Source organism: Microtus ochrogaster, linkage group LG2 (genome assembly GCF_000317375.1).
Source record: "Microtus ochrogaster isolate Prairie Vole_2 linkage group LG2, MicOch1.0, whole genome shotgun sequence".
Classification (NCBI taxonomy): domain Eukaryota; kingdom Metazoa; phylum Chordata; class Mammalia; order Rodentia; family Cricetidae; genus Microtus; species Microtus ochrogaster.
This window is the reverse complement of record NC_022028.1, coordinates 37,212,791-37,240,657: the sequence shown is the minus strand read 5'-3', so window position 1 is coordinate 37,240,657 and position 27,867 is coordinate 37,212,791. Positions and strand designations below refer to the sequence as shown.

The window sequence follows — 27,867 nt, the reverse complement described above, 5'->3', positions numbered from 1 at the left end:
AGATACAGAATCCTGAAATGAAAATGGTTTGATATTTCAAAGACCATAAAATCTCATGAAGCTGTCCATGCAATTATATTGTTAAATAGTTAGGTCTAAGTCAAATCCCGGCAACACACACATACACACAAATACATTCACATACAAATACACACTCAAATATAACACATAGAGACATATGTATGGACACAGGCGTGCACACAGATACATCCATGGACATAAGCACATACACATACATACATAATAACACACACTAGAATACCAGATATTTTCTAGTACTACATATATGTAGGTGGAAAAGTAGGTATTTTGAAAAAGACAAAACATGAATGTTGAAGTTTCTTATTAGAGTATTTACATAGAAAATATGATATCTATATGTGTTTCTGGATCCTAGGGAATGAGCACCTATTAATGAGAAAGGAATATCAGGAAATTTTGTGATCTCCTGAATATTAGGTTCAAATAGTAAAAACATTTCTCATTGGATCAATAGTGTATAATAACAAAAAATTCTTAGCTAAATTAAATAAAAAAATTAGGCTGAATGTGATGGTACACAACTTTAGTCCCAGCACTCAAGAGGCAAAGGCAGAAGTCTCTAGTAGTTTGAGGCCAGCCTGGTCTACCTAGTGTGTTCTTGGCTAGCAAGAGATACATAAAGAACCCATGTCTTTTAAAAAATTAAAATAATGGTAAGTAGAAAATACAAAAAAAAATACAAATCAAAGTATCAATATGTATACTCTGTCATTTACTTTTAGTTTCTTATTAACCTAACCTATGATCTCCACTTAATGTCATTAAGACTCACAGGATTGGGATATTTTGTTTGACCTCTACTATAAGGCTGTCTGGTGTGGTTTCCTTAAAATTCCTTAGCATCAGCCTCACCTGTATTAAGCGTTCAACAAAAGACATATTCCTTATTCAAAAGAAAACTTATCTATGTTATATTCATATTTCCAGCACATTTTTATTTTTCATTTAATTTCCTTTGAAGACTAAGGTTAAATTTCCTGGAACTAGAATTTTTTTAAAGATTTATTTTATTTTTAATTATGCATATGTATTTGTGTATGTGGGGGGGTGTATGTGGAGAGGGGGCAGGGGGTGTTTATGTGTGGATGTGTTTAAGCACATATGTGACAGTGGCTATGAGGGACAGAGGTTAAAGTCCCCACGGAGCTGTTATGACTGACATTTGAAAACTGAACTCAGGTCTTCCTCAGGAACCGTGCCTGCTCTTCGTCACTGAGCCATCTCCTCAGCCCAGAGGCTAGATTTTTAATTATTGTGCTATACAATTTTGCTTTCTTAGCAACCAAAAGTAGTTTTTCCCCCCACTGTTTTCTCTCTTAGGAAATGTGTCCCACACAGAGTGTTAAAAGCCAAGCAGCTTTTCCTACTGCTGGCATATGGCAAGGGACATAAATGAAGACACAGATCACTACTACCAGAATCAAAAGTAATAACAAGTATGTTAAGTAAATTGTAAGCTATCAACCTGTTAAACGAGCTTGGAAATAGAAATAGGTTTTCTCCATCTTGAATACTGGTCGTTATTTTTCTCTTCTTGTAAAATGTTTATACATTCAAGTACTAATAACCGTGAATAGATTCGGCAGAGGCATCTGTGTATAACCTATATCTGAGAGGTAAGAGAGGTAATGATTCTGTGGTGTTGGCTGTGCTGGATATATTGTTGTTGTTATTACTATTATTATTATTTGCCAGCTTGACACAAGCTAGAGTCATTTGGGAAGAGGTGCTCTCAACTGAGAAAATGTCTCTATCTGATTGACTTGTGGGTAAATTTGTGAAGCATTTTCTTGATTAAGGATTAATGTGAGAAGGCCCAGCACTAGGGAATACTGCAGGAGCTCCTGACCTGTATAAGAAAGCAGACTCTGAGATTTCTGTCCTGTGCTCCAATGTGGGTCTCTGTCTCCTTTCATTGCCTGATGAAGGTTAATATTCAGGAGGATGCCTATATGTTTTTCTTTGGGTTCTCCTTATTTAGCTTCTCTAGGATCACTAATTATAGGCTCAATGTCCTTTGTTTATGGCTAGAAACCAAATATGAGTGAGTACATCCCATGTTCCTCTTTTTGGGTCTGGCTTACCTCACTCAGGATAGTGTTTTCTATTTCCATCCATTTGCATGCAAAATTCACAAAGTCCTTGTTTTTTACTGCTGAGTAGTACTCTAATATGTATATATTCCATACTTTCTTCATCCATTCTTCCATTTCAAGGTCCAAATTAGGAGCAGAAGGAGAGAGAGCAGGAGCAAGGAACTCAGGACCGCAAGGGGTGCACCCACACACTGAGACAATGGGGATGTTCTATCGGGAACTCACCAAGGCCAGCTGGCCTGGGTCTGAAAAAGCCTGGGATAAAACCGGACTCGCTGAACATAGCGGACAATGAGGACTACTGAGAACTCAAGATCAATGGCAATGGGTTTTTGATCCTACTGCACGTACTGGCTTTGTGAGAGCCTAGGCAGTTTGGATGTCACCTTACTAGACCTAGATGGAGGTGGGTGGTCCTTGGACTTCCCACAGGGTAGGGAACCCTGATTGCTCTTTGGGTTGATGAGGGAGGGGGACTTGATTGGGGGGGAGGAGGGAAATGGGAAGTGCTGGAGGGGAAGAGACAGAAATCTTTAATAAATAAATAAATTGAAAAAAAGGCCTCACTACAGATAAAAAAATAAAAAGAAAGAAAGCAGACTGAGCGATACATAAGGGGCAAGCCACCAAAGCAGCACTGCTCCAAAGACTCTGCTTCAGTACCTGCCTCTAGGTTCTGGCCCTGCTTGAGTTTCTGACCCTGACCTCCCTCAGGGATGGGCTGCCAACAAGTGTATAATAAAATTAACCCTTTCCTCCCCAAGCAGCTTTTACCCATGGTGTTTTATCATAGCAATAGTAACGACAAGATGCCGTTAACCAGAATAATCCGTAGTGCGGAGTCGATAGCAGAATATTAGTGAAAATTATTCACTAATGACATAATAAAATATTAAGGTGGGGATGTGGACAAGGATGTCCTAAGTTCTATTCTTACGGATGTCATTGATCTTCTATATGATCTCCAGAAAGTCCTTAATCCCCTTAAGTAAGTTTCCACACACAAAATGACAGTAACCACAACTTCCTCCCTCCTCCTGAGAGAGCCCAGTGGATGACTGCACAACATGGCAATGGTAACTGTCACAGACAGGAAACTCATAGGTTATATCCGACATAATCTCAGTTCACACAGCGAGTTACAACCAAATGACTTGTGGAGCTCTGACAAGAGAATGGTCGGAGGTTGAACCGGAGTTTGTAAAATTGAGTTTCTGGAGGATTCTAGTTTTTCTGTGCACAGGACAGAAACAATAATGGATGATTAAATTACTGTCTGACACTTTAACTGAAGGGTTTAAGTGGATCTATGAATAATTTATTAAATATCATCAATCAATTTCAATCACTAGGAAAATTTAAAAGGAAAACCCAAGAGAATACTTGATGTTGAGGATCCTAGATTTTTTTTTAAAAAAAATGCTTTTTTAATTATTTTGTACAAGGTATGAAAAGAACAGGAATGATGCTTAAGACAATTGAGGTCAAGTAGCAATTCTGACATATATAGACAGGTATCTAAAGGTCTAGGCTCAGTGTCTACAAAAAGAATTCTGATGCAAATAGCTTTGTAGTTTCTTGCCATATGAATGATACCGCATTGTGTATCGACTTGGGGGCTTAAAACCAAATAGGATGAAAATAATTGTCAGTGACTTGTGCCAAACTCTCTCTGGGCACCGTTTCTTTATTTGAGGTCCCATCTTCATAAAAGCCACCTTAGGTAAGTACTAGGGTTATTCCAATTTACTCGTGGGGAAAATAAATATCTCTAAGAGGACTAAGCCATGTAATAAGAGTCTAGTGTCAGGCAATGTTTGAACCAGGATTCAAACCATAAAGCGTAGCCAGGAATTCTTCTTCTATTACCATGGCAACAAACATGAGCAATGTCACCCAAAATGCACCAAAACATCCACACTATCCATGGAGGTATTCTCCAACACCTGCACTTCACAGAACCAGTTTCCCCCTGCTGTCTCCACTGCTTCCTTCTTTCCTAGACTGCGCTGAGTGTCACATACTTAGAAATATTTAATCACAGAATAAGAAAGAGGAAACCTAGCCAAACAAATCTACATATTTGATTGACGTTTCTCAGAATAAGTTTTCCATATGGGCTAGAAAGCTCAGGAAATGCAAACCTTGCTTTTCTTTATTAATCTGTTCTGCTAAGGACAGCCATCACGTCCCTGTCATCAGTCACATTTCCTTGTGTGTCCATCTCATCCTATGCATTTCCAGCCTTACTTTCTGGCGTTAGTTTCCTCTTTCACTGAAATGTTTGCTTCAATTTTACAATTCTTAACATTTATTTAACAGTAAAATATAGGAAAACATTTAGGTAATAAATTTATCATTGGAACTGTTTTTAATTATTTATTTTATGTTTCGAAATTAAATTACAACAATCTCCCCTTCCCTCTTCTCCCTTCAACACATTGTGCATATCCCTCTGTGCTCTTTTTCAAATTCATGGCTTTTTCTTTCATTAACTGTTGCTATCTATATGTATGTGTATATATATGTATATATACATATACATACACACACACACACACACACACACACACACACATATATATATATATATATATATATATATATATATATATATATATATATATATAGCCTGCTCAGTCTTTAGAATATTACTCTCATGTGTGTTCTAGCACGCATCATTTGATATCAGAATACCAGTTGGTGTCTTATTACATGGGGTGACTGACTATTTCTCTGGAATTATTTTTACAATTAGAGAAAATCTATAACCCTAGCAACAGAACCAATAATACACATGACTAATGCCCTGTAAGCCTTTAACTATCTTTATCTAATGATCTCCTAGAAAGACACTCAGTATCTAGATTTCTGAACCCATAGATAAATAACCATGAATTCACAATCTATGAACTTGTATTTGCTGTTCCATGTTGAGAACTCATATCTGATCTGCTACTAAGTAATGCACATATTTATGTTCTGCTTGTTGACCTGCATGGATAGTACTCCACTGTGTACACAGGACAATACTCTGCTGTGTAAACAGCCTAGCATTTCACTGTGTAAATGGAATGGTACCCCACTGTGTAAACCGGACAGCACTACCCTTGGTTAACTGCAGTGTTCCAATATCTTTCATATACAAGCAAGTGCTTCACGATGTAAACAGGCCAGTTCGCCATTGTGTAAACAGGATGGTACCCCTCTCCAAACTGGTTGGTATTTCATTTTGTAAACTGGATGGCATTGGACTGTGTAAACAAGCAGGGACTTCACTACTTCACTGTGTAGACAGTGTAGACAGGCGGACATTCCACTGGATAACTGGACAGTATTCCACTCTGTAAACAGGCACCCTGTATTTTGTGTTTCTCACGGTTTTGAAGATATTACGTTTTTCTCTTTTATGGGCAATGAGTAATTTTGGTTCTTTCTTTAGCAATATATCTTCTAGCGTTTCTTCTGTGTATATAAACAGATGTGAAACTCGAGTGTCACAAGGCAATTAGTAATCTTTCTCTCATTTCTTTTTCTTACATCCACATTCTCCGTGCCCTCCAGCTAAGCAATTCTGCTCGTTGTTACATACAAACATCTTCAGGTATATCCCATTTAGTATTTTCTTATCCCCTTATCTCTCTCTCACTCTCTCTCTCTCTCTCTCTCTCTCTCTCTTTTTTTTTTTTTTTTTTTTTTTGGTTTTTCGAGACAGGGTTTCTCCGTAGCTTTTTGGTTCCTTTCCTGGAACTAGCTCTTGTAGACCAGGCTGGCCTAGAACTCACAGAGATCCGCCTGCCTCTGCCTCCTGAGTGCTGGGATTAAAGGCGTGCGCCACCACCGCCTGGCTCTTATCCTCTTCTCCTTCTTCACCTTTGTTTGGCTAAGTTGTATCATCTTTCTAGGCCTAATTGAACAGTACATAGCACTTTCTTTAGATTCCCATCTATGTAGAATTTAGATTACCCTACCTACCAATTGTAGATGTTTATGTTGTTCTTTGTTATAACCTACTCATTAATGAAGACAAAAATACAACTTCCTAAAGCAAAGTCTTTAAAGAAGGAACCACCATTAACAATAGCTTTTTCTATTCTTTTGATTTTTCATATTCTTCCTTAGAATATAAGTTCTCTGAAAATAAGAGCATAATTGATAATAAATAACTTCAATTAGGGGAGTTATTAATATGACTATTTGCAAGCTAGCTTGTCCTGGTAGAACAAGCCATAATCTCAGTCACTTGGCAGGACAATAAAGGAGGATCACAAGTCTAGGGTTGTTCTAGGCTATAGAATAAATTCAAAGTCAATTAGATAACTTAGTAAGATCTTGATTTTTAAATAAAAACTAATATAAAAATATGGGATGCTAGAGAAATAGCTCAGTGGTAGTTTAGTCCAAATGCATGAGAACCTGACTCCAATTTCAAATAGATAAAATCAACAATCCAAGACCTAAAGAAGCATATGTCCACAATATTACATGTACAGATTTGATACTTTTCTCTGTGGCTTACACTGTAGCCTAATATAAAGCTTCTACAAACAGGGGGATTTCAAATGTGTTTTCTTGATTTTTTTTTCCTATCCACCTGGATATTTTATTCTTCATTATACTCATCATTTTTATATAAAATGCTTTTTTGCGAGATGATTTTATTACACCTGTGGAAGGTAAGGAAAGAGCTGGGAGAGAGCTTCTTGATTAGTGTGTTTGCCGTCCAATCAGGACTGGAATTCAGATCCCAGCATCCACTTGTCAGGCCGGATGCTGCAAAATGCCTATTACTCTAGCTCCAAACCATTTTACGCCCTCTATTGACATGCTTATACACACAGAAGTAGGAACATCTCCCCAAACAGACCCACAAATAAAAAAATTAAGTAAATAAATAACCATTTAAAAAACGAAAGATAAGGGGAAGATATCATAGTAGGAAAAAAAGTAGGAATTTTGATATAGATCTTCACTCAACTTTAATGTTGACTAGTGTGACTCATAGAGCAAGAAACTTAACCATTCTAAATCTCAGTGTATTGAACAATAATTAACTCACATATGAGTTTTGTTCGGATGAAAGCTATGTGCATGCATATAGACAATAATACCAGAAGTATCAAGGTCTTTGGTAAGTGGTGCTTACCGACAGAACACAGAAGATATTGAAACTAGCCTAAAAGACTTTGAAAATCTTTGGAGGAACGGATGGCGCACTGTTCACTTATCCCACCTCACAGAGCCAAGACACACCCAAAGTCAAACTGAGCAAATGAGTCCCACAAACACAAAGACCACAGAAATACTAAGTTTGATATACTCACCCAATTACCAACAAGACACACTGATATATTTCACACACTGAACAATTAAGGACCTGTATGTCCCAGAGAGGTCAATGGTCTTAAAATATTACTAAGCAGGATAGGAGAATATGTGATATTTAATTTTAAATATAAGCCATTCTATTTTTATTACTTTTCTGTTTTCCTTAACTATAAACATTTTTATGGACAATTAATTCCTAGGTACATCTCATGACTTTATAGTTGCCTATCCAAGAAACACAGATTTTGAATTTTATTAATAGAAATATACAATTTAAATGATCATAGTATGTTGAAGTATAGTAATATACATGTCACAACCATGGAAATTATGTCCATAGAGGTCAAGTGTAAATCCCTCTCTTGTTAAAAAACATGGCCTTTCAAATATTCAAGTATTTTTACTTTCTATAAAACAGTTATTAGTGAAGACAGTTTGTATCTAGCTTTCAGGGAACTATAAAATTCACAAAACACATTTGGGCTATAGATGTAGACACTGAACACAGGCTGGATATCACACAATGTTAGGAGATGATTATTGAGTATATTCAATATGATGGCATCCATAATGTTTGGACTTGACTATAATAATATTAAGATGTGAACAGCTACAATATTTTAAATTACTTTGAAGTCTTTCAGAAAAACACAAACAGTGGAGCCATTATATATCACTTCCAAAACCAATTATCAGGGCATGGAGAATAAATCCTGGCAAATAGTATTCTTAAATGGATGCTATATTACATGCATTACAATCTTGGTGAATTTAGTAGCATGAGGCAATTACTAATGCCCCAATCAGCTTCTCTGGGGAAACAGGAATACTGTATTTGTCTTCCTAAGAAAGCCAGGTCCAGACTGTCTCAGTACAACAATGACCTCATCAGATATGACTAGCTATGGTATTTTTTTTTATTTTTTTTGAAGCTATCTATATCTTTTGCACTCACTTTTAAAATCTTTTTCTTATCTCTCTTAATAACAGCCATGCACTCCTCTCTGAGGCACTCTGTTATGGTTTTGGCAATAGCTAGCTATTAGGCAATTCTTCATGTCCCCTCTCCTTTCTTGCTATATGACAGTCTGGACTCAATACTAGGGAACTGAGAGAACTGGGAGGAGGGTTTTCAATCTGTTTTCCACAAGATGGCTTTTGTTCCATGAAAACAATCATCAGATGCTGTTAACTGTACCTTTTCTCTCATTTTCTTTTTTTACAGTTTTTCATTTCTAGACACTTCTTCAAAAGTATCTTTCTTATCCACGTAATCGACATCAGGGTTCCTTCAGAGTTACCACTTGTGTCTCAATCCCCTCATAAAGTGACTTCCAACTGCTGGAATCCTGGCTGACCCAGAATATGGTCCTTCGTGCAGGGTGCAATGTTTACTCTGCAAGGAGTCTAAAATTATTCTATAAATTTCATAATTATATATATTATTTACTTTTATTTAATACACAACAAAAGTACATTAAAAACTTTACACCATATCTAAATACCTACACATTAAATTATTTGGACGCTAGCTGTTGCAATTTTGAAACTAATTTAGATGCAATTGCATTGTGCTTCCCGAAGTCATTATTGCAGGGTGTTGATAGTTGCCTATTCCATGCAAACAGACAGTATATAAATTTTTGAGCAATTCAATAAATAAATATTGGGAAGACTGTAAGCGAGTCAAACAAGCTCGAGGAACCCACTCATTACAGCATGTAACTCAAATCAAATTCTCTTCCACTCCGCAGATAAGTTTAGATACCTGAATTTCATGCCCCAGTTTACAGTAAATTGGTTGGAAGTAGACAGGGGACGTGTGGGTATGAGCACAAGGACAGAAAAATGAAACGGGAGATAGAACTGGAGGATACTGGAGATCTGCAAGTTTATACATGAGCTTTCCCGAGTATAGCAGCTCACCCCCACCCAGCGCTCTATGTCAGCACAGTGTGGAGTTTCGTCAGAATTGAGGCCATGAACCACCTTCAGTGCGCTCCCCCAGCATGAAGTGATGTCTGCTGCACAAAGTTCTCTACTGCCATCCAGGCTGACAAAGAGCCTGCTAGAGTCCTGGGCAGAAGACACACACTTTATATATTTAGGATTTCAAATTATTCAAGGAAGGAATCATGAACTACAAGTTGGAAACAAATTCCACTAATCACTTTATTCATGTAAGTCATGAAAAACTATATAAATATTGTCCCACTAAAATAGGCATAATTTAAAAAAGATTTAGATGGCTACTATTTCTAAGCACATTTTCTTTGTGTTTTTACATTTTAAATACCTGTGGACATTCACATCTATCTTTGAGGGTTATATGTTATGTACATGATTATGTAACATAAAGTTCATATAGATTATGAGGTATCTAAAAATTTTCATGGTATACCATTTCTTTACCAAGTTATGGGTTTTAAAATGTAACATAAAATAGCTTATGCTATTGTGGAAATTACAGAAACATTATTTCTTGGTGATTCTGCTCAACCAAAAATTATTGATGCATCTGTTCATTTGTGACCTAACTTCCACAGTTAGTTCAAGTCTTCATAGTTTGGTAATTAAATAAATTTAAATAGAACTGATTTCTTATAGTGAAAATTTTGAAATCATTCATGAACTTTGCACACATTGTACTGAAACTACCTCTGTAGCCAATTTTTTATCCCTACTTTTCTGTTCTTACTATCACATACATTTCACTTGATATTAATATTTGACAGTTAGATGCCATCAGGACAATTCAATATTTAAAATGCCTTTAATATCATCTATGTCTATCAGTTGAGTATTTGGCAAAAATCCATCAAAGTATTTAGGGGCAACATAAAAGAGTCTCAAGAAGTTAAGTGAAAACAAAATTTCAGCCTCTCTGACTTTATCAAGGTTGTAGAATAGAGAGAAAAGTGTGGTTTCTAATATTCTGGGTATATTTGAAGCATGAATCATGCAAATGAACGAGTGGCCCATTGTACAGCTAAACCCACAATCAATGGTTTCTTTAGTTGTTAACAATTGCTGCAGCCAATGGGTAGTTCCAAAGCCATGGTCATACAGATGGCCCTGGTGGAACTCACTGAGTCACAAAACAAAATGATTTAGATATGAAATTGTAAAGGATCTTTGTGTGGAGTCTGGGGGACTGGAAGATAGGGAGATAATAGAGGTTATAAGGGTAAGAGTGCTCATTATACATGGGTAAATGTATAAAATCATGTAAGAAAAGTCACTCAATTAAATATTGGATGTGTACTGTCAGATAAAATACTAATGAGCCTAAATTTAAGAATAAATAGCAAACATTTATTTTTTAAAGTAAGACAATGCATAAAGAGTGATGCTAGAAGAAATCAAAAATCATTACTTTAAGCAAGTACTGTTAGCCTTAGCACATCTCAAAACTCTATCAATAAAAAGTACTTAAAGGGACTGTCTGACAGGAAAGAAATATTAATTTTGAAATGTGGATTTTTTACTTTATTCATTGTGATTAATGTAATGCTTGTGATAGAGAAAAATAAATGATGAGTGGATATGGGGGAGGGGGGGAGAAGCAGGTAGACAAAGAAAAGGTGCATCATGGCTGGGAAGTACCAGGTAGAACCTAGTTAATGTTTGTGGGTTTAGCTGTACAATGGGCCACTCATTCATTTGCATGATGCATGCTTCAGATATACCCAGAAAATATCAGCGCTTGTCTACATGATGAGCGAATGGTGGGACACTGTGAATAGTCTCTGGATTTAGAGCAGGGACTAATATTCTACATCATCTTCTGTGATGTTTGTTTTAATGTCCAAGGATAAATGAAAGTGGACATGAGAGTCTCTAGACTGTTATGTATTTTATGACAGTTCAAGCAGTTTTCATAGATACAAATTTAAGTGCTGAGTTACTATATATATATGCATACTGAACATATATATACATATATATATATATATATGTATTCTTATCAATAAATACTCATGCTACCAATAATTGTCTGAAGAAATGCCCCAAGGCTTGATAAAAATCTAAAATTTACTTCTTTCTCCATTACATCTCAATTAAAGAACTTCTCTCTCTATGTGACATGTGGGTAATTCAATTCCAGTTTTTATACTTCTGTGAAGTTATTCTAGATGCAAAAGTCTGCTCTCCATATTCCTTGAGTTACATATGGGCAAATTCAATCAATCATGGTTGAAAATATTTATAAATAATTACAACTTGACTGAAATGCACAGGCTCTTTTTCTCTGAGCACTATATAAAACTGACTATATTATTATTAGCTCATTACATGTTAACATTATTTATAGACAAAGAGAATAGAGGATACATGTAGCTATCATGCCACTATGCTGTTATTTTACAAAGAACATACAAAATTCTGTAAATCTATGTATCCACAGTTTTCTTGAAATCTATCTCGCACACATATCTGGAAAAATAACTATCTACATCAAATTTCTGGCACAGTTACTGCCTCAGACTCAAAACACTTAAAAAAAGTCCCTTTGTGGATATGAGATGCAATAAAATACTGGGCTGAAAGAAAAACATAAAGCAACAGCAACAACAGTACTCTAAATTTGTCCATATGGCCAGAGCGCGAGAGAAAATTAAATAAACAAAACATAATTCTTCCTGTCTGCTGGACGTGAATTCAGAGAGGCAGACATCTGGGCCAGAGCAGTGCTTAGCAGCAGACAAGAGTTCCTCAAGTGAAATCCCTTTAGGGACTGGAAACGAGCTCCTCGACAGAAGCAGCAGCAGGTGATGAGAGGTTTAACTTAGGCGGAGAAGGCACACAGATGAAGCTTTGTCTCCGGATGAGCACCAAAGGGAAATAAACCTAAGTCTCCAATTCGTTAGGCTCTCCAAAGTAAAACTCCAGGCGACTTGGAGCAAGCTCTCAGAAAGATGCACACCGTTTCAAACTCAGCCTGTGTGCAAACACCGCACAAACAAAATCTATGGTAATTGGGAACATTTTCAAAGTAAGAGATGAGAGAGAATGTTTTTTTTTTTTTTTTTTTTTGCCTAAGGTTCCCAAGCAGGGGATTTCACAGGCTATGAACAGTGTTTTCTGGGTTTTCATTTTTTTGGAGTAGAATACACAATATGTTTGCAAATCATTCTGTCTTACACACGGGAGAATGTAAAAAACATCTACAACAGGGCAGGGAACACTGACTGCTCTTCAGACTGGAGAGGGAGGGGGAAAGGAATGGAGGGAGGGGAAGACGAGTGGAGGAGGGGGAGGGAAATGGGAGGCTGGGAGGAGGCGGAAATTTTTTTTCTTTCTTCAATAAAAAAAAAAAATAATAATAATAATAATAATAAATAATTAAAAAAGAAAAAAAAACATCTACAAAAAGGAAAAAATGAAAAGCAAGATAAAATCCTCATCACCTAAAAACTTACGAGCCACCAACATCTCCACAACATGACATAATTCAGTTAACAGTCCCATGAGATGTCTTTATCACATATAGTGTGACTGACATACTCTGTATCGAATTCTACTGAGTAGAGACCAGAGATCCTGCTCAATATTCCATGCACCATTCAGGCCCCATTCCAACAGCTATGCCAACCACGTGAATGGTGAGAAGTCTCTCCGCACAGATGTGCTTTGTACAGGGATGCTGAACCCTGGCTCAGAATGACCTCAGGGTCTCTGCAGATTGTACAGGTAAAACTCACTGCTGTGCTTGTCTGATTCTTGATATTTCTCTTGCTTTCAACCCTTATCAAGGAAATGATAAGCAACAGAGCTATAATGGGGAGTTCTACGCTATCACACAGGATCACTGAAGCTATTCTGCAATTCAAGTACTTTATCATCCGGGATATGGCTTAGTAATTTGTATTTAAACTTCAAGATGTTAGATCAATTAATTTTTGTGCTCTTTTTAATTTTAATAAAAAGTAATTTTAGTCAGTCTGAATGGAAAATAACAGCTATTATTAAAGGAGAGAAAACATACCTTTTCTTCATATAAGGGCTTTACTAACATATGCCCTTTGAATATTCAGTAACGGTATACAATTTTCTATTAATTCAATTATATATATATATATATATATAGTGTATATGTGTTTTACACACATGTGTATATGTACATCACACGTGTGCTCAAGGAACCAGGAGAGGATGTCAGATCCTATACAACTGGAGTTACAGACTGTTGTGAGCTGTCACGTAGGTCCTGGGAAGAAACTCTAGGTCCTGTGAAAAAGTAGCAAGTGATCTGGTGATATTGACCACTGAGTCATCTCTAGATTCCAAAGTATTTTTTTAAGCTGGTAAATTTAAATGGACCAGCAAAAAGATAAGTAAAACTGACTCAGGAGAGAGAATTTAAATCAATCTGAATAGCCCATGTCACCTAAATACCCCCTATTCTACTGACTGTCATAAAATCTACTTGCCTTCTCTGCCACTTTGCTTCTCTCTGTATCCTGAGAGATGACATTGACATTTGATCCCTAGAAAACCCTTCTTATTACTCGGATGAATTCTGAAATTTATGCACAATGTAATCCTATGCAACAAAATGTAAATGTAAATAAATGTCCCAATATAAATAAGCAAAAGTAATCCAAGACATTGATTTGGGCAAAGGGTTCTTAAGCATGAATATCAAAGCACTGGCAACAAAGATAAAAAAAAAAAAAAAACTGCAGCAAGTTAAAAGAAGATTCCACATAGCAAAGGAGAAAATAAGAGACAGCTCACAGTTTGCAAGAAAATATTTGCCAACGATACATATGATAAAGGATTAACAATTGTAGGAACAAAAAGCTCAAAAGAAAAAAATCAAAGGACTTAAATATTTCCCAGGAGAACACAAACAAGTAGCCAAGAGGTACATGGAAATTTTATACCAAGAAGTACCAAAAAATTCATGACTTTTGGCCCTCCACTGAATTCTGACAAGCTAAGCTAGCACCTTACCCTGTTAGAATGATAGCCATCAGAAAGTTGAGAGTCTATTGGCAGTAGCGTGAGGAAACACAACCCATAGGAACCCATAGAAGTGGATTCTAAACTAATGAAGTAAGCAATAAAAGAAAATAAGGGATTTCCTCAGTAAATTAAGAACAGTGTTAATATGTCATATATAAGTTTCACTTCTGAGTATTAATCTAAAATAATTAAAATCTATTTACCCATGAGCTGTCTACTTTTCCACGTTTACTCGTACCATTTTCTATAAATCCAGAGGGATGAGATCAAGTGTACATTACCAAAAAAATGGTTAAAGAAAATGCAAGGTTTGTACTTATACAATGGAATGCTATTAAAAAGACGTAAATTCTGTCACCTGAAATAAAATTGACCACAGCAAAATAAACTAGCACAGAAATTCCACATAATCCTGATTTAATGTAAAGTCTAAAAGAGGAGCTCTCCCAGAAACAAACACTCTTCACTATTGGTATGGAGGATCAGTGGGTGAGAACAGGGAAGATGATACTGACCAAAGAAAAGTTTCCATTAGAGTGTAGCTATAACCGTGTGTGTGTGTGTGTGTGTGTGTGTGTGTGTAGAATAGTTTGTATTTAAATTAAGCACTTTGTATTTCAAAATTGTTAAGAAAATATTTTTAAAATAAACACAAAAATAAATACTGAGTGACAGGTCTGTTAAATAAATAGAGCTAATCATCCCACTCTGTAAATGGATACATGAAAACACTGCATTGTATCCCTATGTGTGTAAAGACTTAACTATTTTACAATTGAAGAAATAATGCTGCAGATTTGTGTGTCTGACACAGCGAGGAATAAGAAGGCACCTGAAGGGTTTGGCAAAGCGGCAGAGTAGTTACTGTCAGTGTTGCCTGGCAGAAGTTGCCACCAGTCACTCATTACTTTAGAGTAGTGTCCTAGCAATGTAAAATGAGATTTATCAGTCTCATGTAAACTGTTAGGAAGAAAGACCTGCTTGCAGTGTGGAACTGGAAATGGGAGTTATTTGGAAACAAGACAGCTCAGGAGCTTTTCCTTACCAGCTGTGTGCAATTTTTCTTGTGGTTGTGGCCAAATGCCTGTTAAGAAACAGCTTAAAATGGGGATGACCATTTTGATTTCCAGGTGAGTTAATAAGGTCTATCATAGTGGTCAAAACATGTGTGGTTGGAATCTGCAACTTTCTGCCTTCAGCCAAGAGACAAAGAGCAGACAGGAAGTAGGATTCTTAAGTAATCCCAAAGCCTGTCCCCGTTACCCAATTCCTCCAGCAGGACTCTACCTCCTAAAGGTATTCCAGAACCTTCCAAAAAAGGACCACCTGCTTAGCCCAAATGGGGGCCATACAAGCCAGTATATCAGTCTTCATAGATCATAAGATAGATGTGTACCACACAATAGCCTAGCACTCTAAATGTAAGAGAACTCAGACCAGCGTGCTTTCTTAGATTAATAGCTTAGGGAATCAAATTCCAAATTATTAACGCAGAGTCCAAACTTCAGTCTGAAAAATTCTACACTAACAATAAATGTGATGATGGGACATGAAAATATTTATGTTGCATGGTTGAAAGAGACCCCTTAGATATGAGATTCCTCAAATGCTGGGCCTATATACAACCCTACTGAAGAATAATTAGTTACTGATGGGGAGAGAATGGGTGCTGAGGAAGCATGACCCTCAAAGGTAGAGAAATGTTTGAGAGGAAGTCAAATGCCTAAATAACTGAGGTAGAATGAGGGGGTTCTGGAAAGAAACCAACATGTGGAGTGTAGAAGCAGGAACAATACCTAAAGCTCTCTCACCCAGGGCAGTAAAGGACTGAATTTAATGTTAACAACAAAAATGACACTCAGACCCAGATTCAGTTTTTCTAAGTATGGTGGTTGTCTTGGGCTTTTGCTGCTGTGAAGAGACATCATGACCATAGAAACTCTTATAAAGAAAGGGGTGTCTCACCGTTTCAGAGGTTCAGTCAATTATTATCATAACAGGGAGCATGGTGAGTGTAGGCAGATGTGTTGCTGGGGTAATAGCTGTGAGTCCTATATCTTGCAGGCAACAGGAAGTTTACTGAGATATGGTTGGTATCCTGAGAATAGGAAACCTCAGAGCCCACACTTGCAGTGATACACATCCTCCAACAAAGCCACACCTCCTAATAGTGCCACTCCCTATGAGATGATGTGGGCCAATTACATTCAAACTACCACAGTGGTAAATATTAGATCTCTTTGTAAACTTCATGTTGGTTTAAGGTAGAGAATGGGAGATAAAAATAAAAGAAGGAGACAATGTCAGAACCTGATGCAGGATTGCAGGTGATAAATGCCAGTTGCTGAACTAAAGAGGTGACCAGAATGTCCTTAATGCTCCCCTGAGCATGAATAAACTTTCAGTAATTCCTCACTGGACTCCAGGACTCTCTATCTCCCCTTTGTTAGAACACTTGCTTTGTAACATTTGGGACTGTAAATTATTTCTTTGCCTCTTTAAGAAACAAATATTTTTGGAAGCATCTTGCCCATTTTATAGCCTATAAATTGGTTTTTCTATAAGGTAAGAATTGTCCATTTGAAATCCAGTCAAGCTAGGTTCTCTCCTGTTTCCCTCGAAGATGAGGAGCCTACCTTCAGAAGGAATATTTCATCATGGAAAGAGAATTCACCACAAAAGAAATTAACTATTGCTGGTAGTCAAAATAATTAGCAAGGTTAATGACTTTCATTTCCTATAATTTAACCTCAGGAAAATCTTCAGCCCATTTGTGGTCTTTTGTTTTTAAGCAAAATTGAACACAGACTACATTCTGACTTTGGTTGCCCATCACAGCAACTAGGTCAAAATCTTTAGGAATGTACATCCTTAATAGCAGGCATTGTGGAAATAATAGATAAATCTAGAACATTCTAAAGAAAATAGGAGAAGCAGAATGCATTTTGTGGGAAGTTATGGAAGGACTACAAAGTTACTCTTAGATTTTGAACTACATGTGCTGAACTTTTAAAAGTGTCACAAGAGTACATATTTGGAGTAGCTTATTGAGGTAGATTGAAGCATGTAACCTTCAAAACAATGTCACACATGCCAATGAGCCATCTCTTAGAGGGAAGAGCCAAGCCTGTGTCTACGTGTAGACAGAGCCTAGGAGAGAGGACCGCAATAGGCACTGTGAGCTAATGAAATAACAAATCTTGATACTATGGGAGAATGTCTAAGAAAGATGAGGAGTACTGGGGAACCTTGGGGCCTAGAAGAGAGGTTTGAAGGAACTTGCTGTTCATAACCTTCAGAGAAGGGCTTGATGAAATACCTAGGTCTGTAAGTGCTTGCCTTGCAAACATAAGGGCCTGCGTTTGATTCTCATGACTCACAAAAAACTGGCTGGTGTGGTGTCCACTTGAGATCCCCATGTTGGGGAGGTGGAGGCAGAAGGTAGTCAGTCGTCCAAATCGTCTCAGTAAACTCAAGGCTAATACTACAGCCTCTCTCTAAAGTTAAAGTTAGATGAAACCTGAGGTGGTTGCCACTGAACCTCACACACAACTGTACAACACACACGCACACACACACACACACACACACACACACACACGTAGGCAGTCTCTTGACTGAAGACAGAAAGTAGCAGAGTGATTGATAGAAGCAAAACTGAAATGAAAGAGACTGATGATCAGAAGTCACAACCTTCTGTAGAAGGGCTGCTGCATCATGCAATTTTACCCAGGTCTCCTTGCACTATTTTTCATAATAACCCAGCTCAAATTATATCATGAAACAGGTAATGAGGTCACGTCTCTTCATATGCTATATGGTAATTTATAATGGAAGCATATTCTGATAATAAATAGGGCTTATAAAAACCATTCCATTCTTGATTTTAAGCAAACCACCCATCTGTGGCAGGTTTTTTCACACTCCCATAGCAGAGGACATTCGGCTAACTGCCTGTAGACAAGCAATAATGAGGTGGTTATCGGTATCACCAAGAACTTGCAGTGAACATCGGTAGTTGTGTTTTTTTTTAACCCACCAAGAATCATTTTAAGATTTGATATGCTCCAATTCATTTGCTGCTGTTGACATTTTGAGGTTGTGTCCAGTAACCTAGGCAACTGTTCTCATTTCTCTCCTAATTTGCTTCTATTTATAGAGGTTATACAGATTCAATGGCAGCAAAGACATTTCTTTAAAGCAGAGTAGGTCTATAAGCTACAATACATTCATGCATAAATATTAAATAAGTGATGAGCTCACAAATAAAGGCTGTTGCAATTATAAGGCTTGGGAGCCCTTTTAAAAGTGGCAGAACTTCAGGCTGAAACATGAGCAAACAATGGTTGAAATTAAAAATGTGCTTCATTTCGTTCATGCACACAAACGATTCTAGCAATTAGAGGCGACAGCTTTAGACACCTCCAAACAAACTTTTGGCCTCATTAAGTACTTGTGAATGAGTCTCCTTTTTACCACTCTTTAATCGTAAACAGACAGGGTCTGGCATAATTGTAGGAGACAGTAGACTTAAAGCTCTACTGGCTTCCAAGCTGGGTGGGTGGAGGAAAGAAACACTGGGCACTTCCTGGGTTAGATGAAGAAAATTGTCATTTTTAAATGTTTCCTTGGAAAACTCTGAAGTGCCAGGATGAGATTCCCTGTCTCTTCTCCTTAACCAATATATATCACAAAATATAGGAATTCAACTTCTGTGTACCTTTGAGGTGTTTGAGAACACCAACACGAGACTTTCCTGTCTCCATCAGGGGTCGAAACCACTTTTGGAATCTATAGTTATGAATCCTCCTTTTTGTAAATGCAACCTTGCAGAAGTGGTTCAGACCTCTAGTGGAGACATAATCCGTGGGTTGTCAAGCTACCAAAATGCTGCAAAGAAGAAAAATTCCCAGATGACAGGACTTAGAAAAAGCAAGTACTTGACAATACTTGGATAATTTTCTCTGATTTACTCAACTTTAAGGAGTTGACTAAAAGTCTCTGTTTTAGATCCTATACAGCCATAACTGTTCTGTGTCATTGGAAATTATATCAAAGCCAAATTCCTTTTAAACTCTTGAAGTGTCTCCTTACTTCTTACCCTTTTCAAATAAACAAAGAAAGGAGCAAAACACTTCAAAAGACTTTTGGTAATGGAATATTTAGAATGTTAAAAATTTTCAGTACCATGAAACAAGTGTCCTGCTGTACGTCACTAACTAGGGGATAAATGTTTTAATGGATGCCTGAAGCTATACATGGTATCAAATTTAATATTCATACATGCTTTCTTTATGCACACATCTTATTATAAAGTTTAATGTATAAGTTAAATTGATGGTTATCAAGTAACAAAATAGAGTATTTGTAGCAATGTGTTCAAATTGCCAACATTGCTGCTCTTCCGACTTGAGGGCAGTAGTAAGTAAAATAATGATTACTTAAACACAGTGATGAAATGCTAACACCAATAAAGTAGGCATGAGAATCAAGGCGACAACGTGGTTGCTAATGAGATGGTGGTATACACCAAATGGATGGGAAGAAAAAGGGTAATTAAACTCCCTTGTAGAATGGAGTAATAGTGAGCACATATAATGTAAAATTTATGAGTTGTTTATATCTGAAGATGTCCATTTAAAATTTATGAACTATGTTCATCTATCAGGCAACAAAACTCTAAGAAGTAAAATTATGGAAGATTATTGAGTCTTACAATATCAGAATACCAAAAAATAAATATCGATATAATATACTCTCTGTGCCAAGAATTGAATTAATTTCTCACATACAAAATTTGTCCTTGAAAATTCACAAAATAGATACTGTTAGAATTTTACAGATGAGAAAACTAGAATCAGAAGTAGAACATTTTAAGTCTATTGTTGTAAATAATACAGCAAAGACTTGAACTTATTCTTCTGTTACTATAAATACCTTATTCTTGACTTTTACATTATCAGCATTGCTAGAAGCTGAATCACTTCTCCACGCATTCCAATCCCTACATTCTCTCAATACACTTTATCAAACACCTCTAAATACATAGTCGTCCCCTGAGAAGGTTTGAGGAGCATTCTCTCAGTTGCTCTCTTATTAATGCTGAGACAATTTGCTGAGCCTCAGCTGCCCCTGCTGCCCCTGTGGCAGAAGATAAATCAGGGAAGTAGATGAGAAATTAGATTTCTCTCTTTCTATTATTGAAACAAAACAAAAAGTCAGCACAATAAAAGGTTGTAAGCAACGTAACTGCCTCTCTTCTCTTCTTGTGAGTTCCATGCTGGGAGATTTGAGTTTTACTCCTGATTTCCTACTTTATTTCCCTAAAACTCATCTATCAAGGGTAAGCAATCTACCACAGGAGACTGAGTGATTGGACTTCACCAGATGGATGCTGAACGTGAATCAACAAACTGATTTTCCTATTGCTAGAAAATCTTTAACTAGGACATTTAGAATTTTATAAGATTCAAACAGGTGTGATTTAATGACCTGATCTTTGGTTTCACAGATCGTTTTCCCAGTGGACAGTACTATTATTAATTCTATACTATGTCATGAGAGCTTTGATCTGCATAGTAAATGTGCTATTCTAAAAAGTGTGTCTTTCTGTGTGTGTGTGTGTGTTAGAGAGAGAGACAGAGACAGAGAGACAGAGAGAGAAAACATAAAACCTGTGATTTTGTCATAATTAACATGACTGAAATAAACTACTTAAGTTCTTTGAATCTCCTTCTCTACTCTCCAAAATTAAAGAGAGAATAATAATAAATACAAACTCCCAGTCTTTGGTTAAAAAGATACAAACATGGAGATGCTGTATGAACGTTGATGTGTTACTCAATACTTAGAACTGCTATGTTTATATAAAAATGTAAATTCGCATGGATTTAGTTTAAACTTAAGAAAAGGTGGATTCATAAAAGCTTTACTAGAGTAAGTTTGGGAAGTAAGTCTATAACAAGTCTTAACAGAAATCTATTTTCATGCCTCTTTCATTTTGAAACTTTAAGATGAAAAAAGTCCTATATTATATTTGATTAAAGAAAGAACAGAATAAACAATCATCTGTGTGAACAATCTTTTACAAATCTATTATACAATCAAGCTCCTGGGCTACTATGGAACCTGTTCAGTAGCTATAATCACAGTTTTGGTCCAGAGAATTCCCATGCTCCATATTGAGATAATCACATTTGCTTGGCTCTCCAATTGCCACTTCATGAAGAATGCACCATTGGTCATTTAATATTTGTCCCACCTTGTCTACAGACTCTGAATCATTATTTTTAGTTGCAGACCTTTACAATACCCAATGGCATTTACAGCTGATGACAGCTATAACAGATGATGCTGAGCCAAAGCTACTAGGAGTGAAACTTAGGAAATAAAATGATAATAAATGTCACTCAGTGCATAAGTAGTGTCTAAAATTTGTTCTAGTGCATGTCCAATATAACAGAGTATGTAAAATACAAGAAGCAGAAAAATGTTGAGACCTTCATCATACAAGGAACACTAACGTATATTTTGTGCCATCATATGTTGGAAGTGTGATTTGCTTTTTGCTTTTACTTTTACAGGAGGTTATGGTTAAGAGATAGCCTTGTGTCCCAGAAGAGACATTGGATTTTGGACTTGTAAACAGTGTTGAGATTGTGAAAGATTTTGGGAACTTCTGAAGTTCAACTAGATGCAGTGTGAGTTGTAATACGCCTATAAACCTATATGGATTGAGGAATAGAATGTGATTTGAATGAAAATGATTCACATGGGCTCATAAATTTGAATGCTTGGTCGTCAGAGAGTAGAACCATTTGGAAAGGGTTAGGAGGGTTAGCAGGTATGATCTTATTGGAGGAAGTGTGTCACTGAGAGTGGGCTTTGATGCTTCAAAATTCCATGCCAGACTCAGTCTCGCACTCTCTTCCTCTTGCCTGTCAATCGGGATGTCAAGTTCTCAACTTCAGTTCCAGCACCATGTCTGTCTTCTTCCTACCATCATCACCACAGACTCACCTTCTGAAACTATAATCAATTCCCAATTAAATGCTCTCCTTATTGAAATTGTCTCAGTCATCATTTCTTTTCACAGCATTCAAATAACAAAAACAGTTATGTTAATCTGAGCCTCATTAATTTTAGTAAAGCTGAGATGATATTATCAAAATATTACAAAGTTAATATGAGATTTAAGAAAACTGAATGCAAAGTTACTGTTTCTTGTACGTGAACACCCACCAAAGCAGAACATGGCAATAGAAGGCAGTTGAGTTGGGGACTAGATTTTAGCAATAGTTCCAGTAGCTGAAGGAGAATAGTCAGGAAAGAAATGAGAGTTGTTTGATCCAAAGAGATAATATCAAGCTATTCATTACTGTGAACTTTTAGGTACCCACTGGACTATCCGTAAGAATTTCCAATCAACAAATAAAAGAGAATGTGTTAGTGACAAGTAAAACTGAAGACTGTCAACACCCAACACAAAGGATTGGAGGTAGATATATGTGATCCACAATGATCTTCTAAAGCACCTTCTAGAATTTCACATTGTAAGTATAGGCAAGGATCAAGGGGAGACAGGGAGGACATCTGAGTCACTTGGGATATACATAGTGGAAAACTAAAGGAGCAGAGATATTAGTTGGGTGAAATATAATTTTGCTCCCAGCAAATCTGATAGCCAGTGGTCTGTTTTGTTGCTGTTAGTGGTGAGGTTCTCACACAGAATCCCTTAAGAGAACACAGGTTGCCATGGAACTCTAGAATCCTGGGAAATTTCTGGATGGTCTTAAGACTATAAACATTTCTAACATTTCTAGGAAAGACCCATAAAAGGTCCAGGAAGAAGATCAACAGGGCCATCTAGCTGGCAACCAGAACAGAATAGACATAAGTAAACATGAAAATAAGATAAGATTTACCTTGTCATATGCAGCTTTAAGATTTATAAAACCCTCTACCATGTGTCATATTATTTGAAGTTACTAGGGAAACATGAAAATATCTGATCTAATCTTCATTTTATACATGAAGAAATATGAAATTTATTCATGCTAAGGCTCTAAACCAAGGATTCATTGTCTATTTTTGTAATACCTGAATGTAAAAATACCCAAGTTCATTCAAATGCGAAATATTCCCTTTGTGTTCATTAAAATTCCTTCTCGCAATGGCTTGTTGGCCTTCAGACTTACTTTGATTCTAGTGACACAACTATACTCTACCAGCTACTGGAGCGGAGTTTACCTTCACCAAAACACGTTTCTATGGCTACTTTCATGACTCCATCTCTGAACAATGAGAGCCGCCAAATTTGAAGAAACTTACACCTAGATACTATGTGTTCTAGACAGTTCCTGGCAGGAATTAACTTCAAGAGGATTGGCAAGTCAAGTAGCCAGTATAAACCTGAATCTCAAAATGGAGCCTCCATCCCATACATTACCAACTACTTTATGGCTATACAAAAAAATGGTGTCTATTTTCAGAACAATGTACTCAGGTGAAAGAAAAACATGGACCTATCTTACTACAAAATTAGAAAAAAATTACTTTTTAGTGTGTGTGTGTGTGTGTGTGTATGCTTTGAGGGAGGTACCTGTGTGTTTTGAGGGCACTAAAGAAGAAGAAAAGTTCCCATTACTGACTCAGTAAGAAATTTTGATTCCTATTATTTCAGAGTATATTTACAAAATCCTGGATCTTGTTCCTTACACTCAACAAACATGCATGAATTTCACTTTCATAGTCAGGATTTTTATATTATCAAAAGCAGTTTGTAATGATTCCTTAACAAAAATTAGAGCCCTCACTGTGATTTCTCAAAACTGAAAATATTCTTTTAGCTTGCTATACCCATAGTCTGAGGCCTTCCTCTCTGTGCTTCAGAAAATCAAATCTAGATCCAAGTGTCTGATGTATGAGAGACTTTTGACAGGGACCACTCACAGCCCACAGAGGTCCCTCTGTAGGGAACTTACTCGGTCAGTTTTCCCTTCTGTCTGAATGCTGGTGTGGCTACGGACCTCATGATCGTCTTCAAGGTCAGAAACATCCTCTAGTTCCTCTGGAGTCTGTAAAAAGAAAGCAAAGCACAGAGGCTATAAAATGCTGCTGTCACTTTGAAAAGAGTCTCAGGCAGGACCTCAGAAAGGTGACTATCGAGTTGAGATATCATCTTGAAATCCAACCCCAGCTATGTACGCAAGAGAGGCAGTAATTCATATAAAGTTCAATGTTTTCACACCAGTATCATAATAGATAAAGAGGAAACAACTCTCCTTAAGAATGCATATACAGATACTTGTCCAGCAACACAGTAGAATATAATTTTTGCATAAAGAGAGGTCAAATAGTTATTCATGTTACACAGTAAATGAAGCTTGATTATATCATGCTATGTGACAGATGCTATTATAAAGAATACATAGACTGTGACATGAAATTATTGAAACATGAAAATCTATTGGAAACCAATTTGACTAGTATTGTGTGGGGAAAAGATGCAAGGACTGTTAAATGAATACATACTTTCTCTTTGGGATGCTGGCAATTCTGAAATGAGAAAATGGTGAGCACCTGTAGACCAAATATAATACACTCAAAATGTTGCTTTTGCTTTGAAAATGAAGAACTTTATTACATATAAATTATATTCCAATAAATGTAGAGTAGAAGGACAATTAGCGATCAGACGGAAGATTTTCAGTCAGTGCAAAGCAATTTGCCTAGCCACTCTAGGGTTACTCTGAACCAAGTAGCCTAGTGTTAATAAGTCAGACAAATTTCATAGGTCAATAAACTATGAGATGCCACCACACCTGTCAAGAAACTACATTTTCTAGGAACTCACATGAAAAATAACACAAGTTAAATTTCTCTGTGTAGTATCAATAATTAGCCAATGTGCATTCTCTTTCTTCAGCATCAGTTGAGACATCTCTTGCTTGGGGAATCTGTAGATAGAAGTGGATAACTGAGATGGTTTGCTTCATGTCCTCAACCTGTCCTTGTCCTAGCTCATCACACTTTAGCTCTTTATTTGTTTTCAGCTGGGCAGCTAAATATTGAATGCCCCACCGTGGTAGGAAAGAATCAGGTGATTGCACTTAGCAAAATAAGAATTTAAGGGTAACTGCTGTCATTACTTCAAATACAGATAAAAATGCATACAAATCATGAATATATGTTTCATTTTACACAGTCACAACCTTATACTATGATGTCTTTCATATAGAATTCTAGTGACAAATCTAGGAAAAAAAATAGTTTTATACCAAAATCATTCAAAATGAAGTAAAACCCAGTCTGTTCTGTAGACATGGCTACTGAAGACAAGCCTCTTTGGACCAATTCTGATTTTCCTTAAACTTTGCTTATTATACCTTATTTGGGACATTTTTTTCTGATTACCCAGTGTCTTCCTTCCTTTGATACCAATCTAAAGATGGCACAGGTGCTTATTAGTTCATATAATGGAGCAAAGTACCAATTTCTTATCCACTATTTGCTCCAGGCAATTTATCATCTCATGCATCTTTTGTTCTCAGACACTTGCAGTGAGCAACCCCCATTGCTTCCCTGCAGAATCCTTTATATGGATTGCATCTGACTGCTAGCAGTTATTAATATTCTCCTCTCACTGAGGCCTCCAGTGTGTTTGTCTTTTGTTATCTCTCCAAAGATCTTTTGCAGCTATGAGTAACAATGACCATGGAGCAACTGATTCTCTCTTCCCAGGTATTAATAGCCTGAGTTCAACACCATGCAACTTCTACAGAAAAACTACACATTTCACTCTTGGCCATTTTGTGTAGTCATACAGGAGTTTTGAGAAAACACATTTTCTATCTCTCTCTTTGATATAGCCACCAAGTCTTTGGATATATGAATATATTTTTTGCTGAGCAATTCCCCTTTTTTATGTTGTTGTTTTTAATTGAAGACTGATGCCTCTATTGAGATCTGTTAGTGTGTTTTGTTTATTACCTGGGTTGCATCATCATACTGCTACATAGATTCATCATTCATTCCAATATTTAATCAAACCCCAAATAAGGCAAACCAACTAAAACTGTAACTGCTTTCAGAAATCTCAAGGACCATTTTTGTTGCTGGAAGAGATAAGCCTACCAATTACAGCCACATACTTCAGTACTTTCTTTTTATGTAACATGGAACTAATATTTTTCTTGCAAAGCCACCAAAATTGACCTGTTTTCTTCATGAGCAAAATCAGTGGGAGAGTGTTCAAAAAACTTGCTGACACAATTCCACATTCTGAAATGCAAGAGGTTAAAAGGCAGCGCAAAATAAAAAAAAAAAAAGTTAAGAATATAATGTAACAGTTTAAATTAAGTGGAAGCTAAGAAAGAAGAGTTTCTTAATCATTTTCAGGGATGCAACTATTAACTTTTTCAGCTCTGAAAGCAAAGAATAGAAAGAATGAAATGGGATAAAATATATAATCATCTCACAAAATAGAGCTCAACTATTGACTTCAGAAAGCTAAAAAAATTAGAGGCTGGTGGTATGCTCAGTGGTAGAACACAGGCTTAGGGAGTATTCTAGCTTCATTTCTGATAAAATACCTCAACCAAAAGCAACAGAGAGGAGAAAAAAGCACTTGTTTGGCTTAAATATCCCAAGTTACAATCCTTCATTTTGGGCAAATAAAGGTAGGAACCCAAGTAAAAAACATCACATCCTTAAACCAAGGCAGACACATAATAAATGCATCCTGACTTGCTCGCTTTCAGTAACCTTTGTACTCCTTTCTGCAGCCCAGGACCTCCTTCCTAGGGAACAGTATCACCAACAATGGGTGCTGTCTTCCTACATCCATGGACAAAATTTTCCTCCACATACATCCCATGGGCCAACCTGATATAAATAATTTCCCATCAAGACTATCTTTTAAAATGATTCTAGTTTGTGTTGGCTTGACATTTAAAACTAACTACCACTGTCCCCAGCCTCCCACCAGTCCCCACCGTTCGCCATGTTCAGAGAGACCAGCCACATCCCATGCCCTCTCCGCCACAGGCCAGCTGGCCCCGGTGAACCCCCAACAGACCAGCCCCACCGCCTCAATGGGTGGGCGCACCCCCCGCGCCCCCCCCCCGCTCATGTTCTCCCTCCCTCCGCTCCCCACCGGGACCCTGAGAGCCCAGTCCAGTGCTCCAGTGTGGGTCTCCGTCTCCATCGCCATCCATCACCAGATGAAGGTTCTATGATGATATGCAAGATATTCGTCAGTATTGCTATAGAATAGGGTCATTTCAGGTTCTTTATCCTCAGCTGTCCAAGGAACTAACTGGGGACCTCGGCTTGGAGCGGGGTTTTGATCCTGCGTGGTGTGCTGGCTTTGTGGGAGCCTGGCCGGTTTGGATGTTCACCTTCCTGGATGTGGACGGAGGGGGGAGGA

At 37.1% G+C, this 27,867-nt stretch overlaps 1 protein-coding gene across 1 annotated transcript in view; it reads right to left on the bottom strand.

Moving 5' to 3' along the window:
- The window catches only part of Ctnna3 (catenin alpha 3), a 1,290,503-nt gene that overhangs the window by 118,562 nt on the left and 1,144,074 nt on the right, over nt 1-27,867 (bottom strand). The window contains exon 14 of the mRNA XM_013351193.2: nt 24,422-24,514. Coding sequence (XP_013206647.2) covers nt 24,422-24,514 — 93 coding nt within the window. The remainder of the gene's footprint in view (nt 1-24,421; nt 24,515-27,867) is intronic.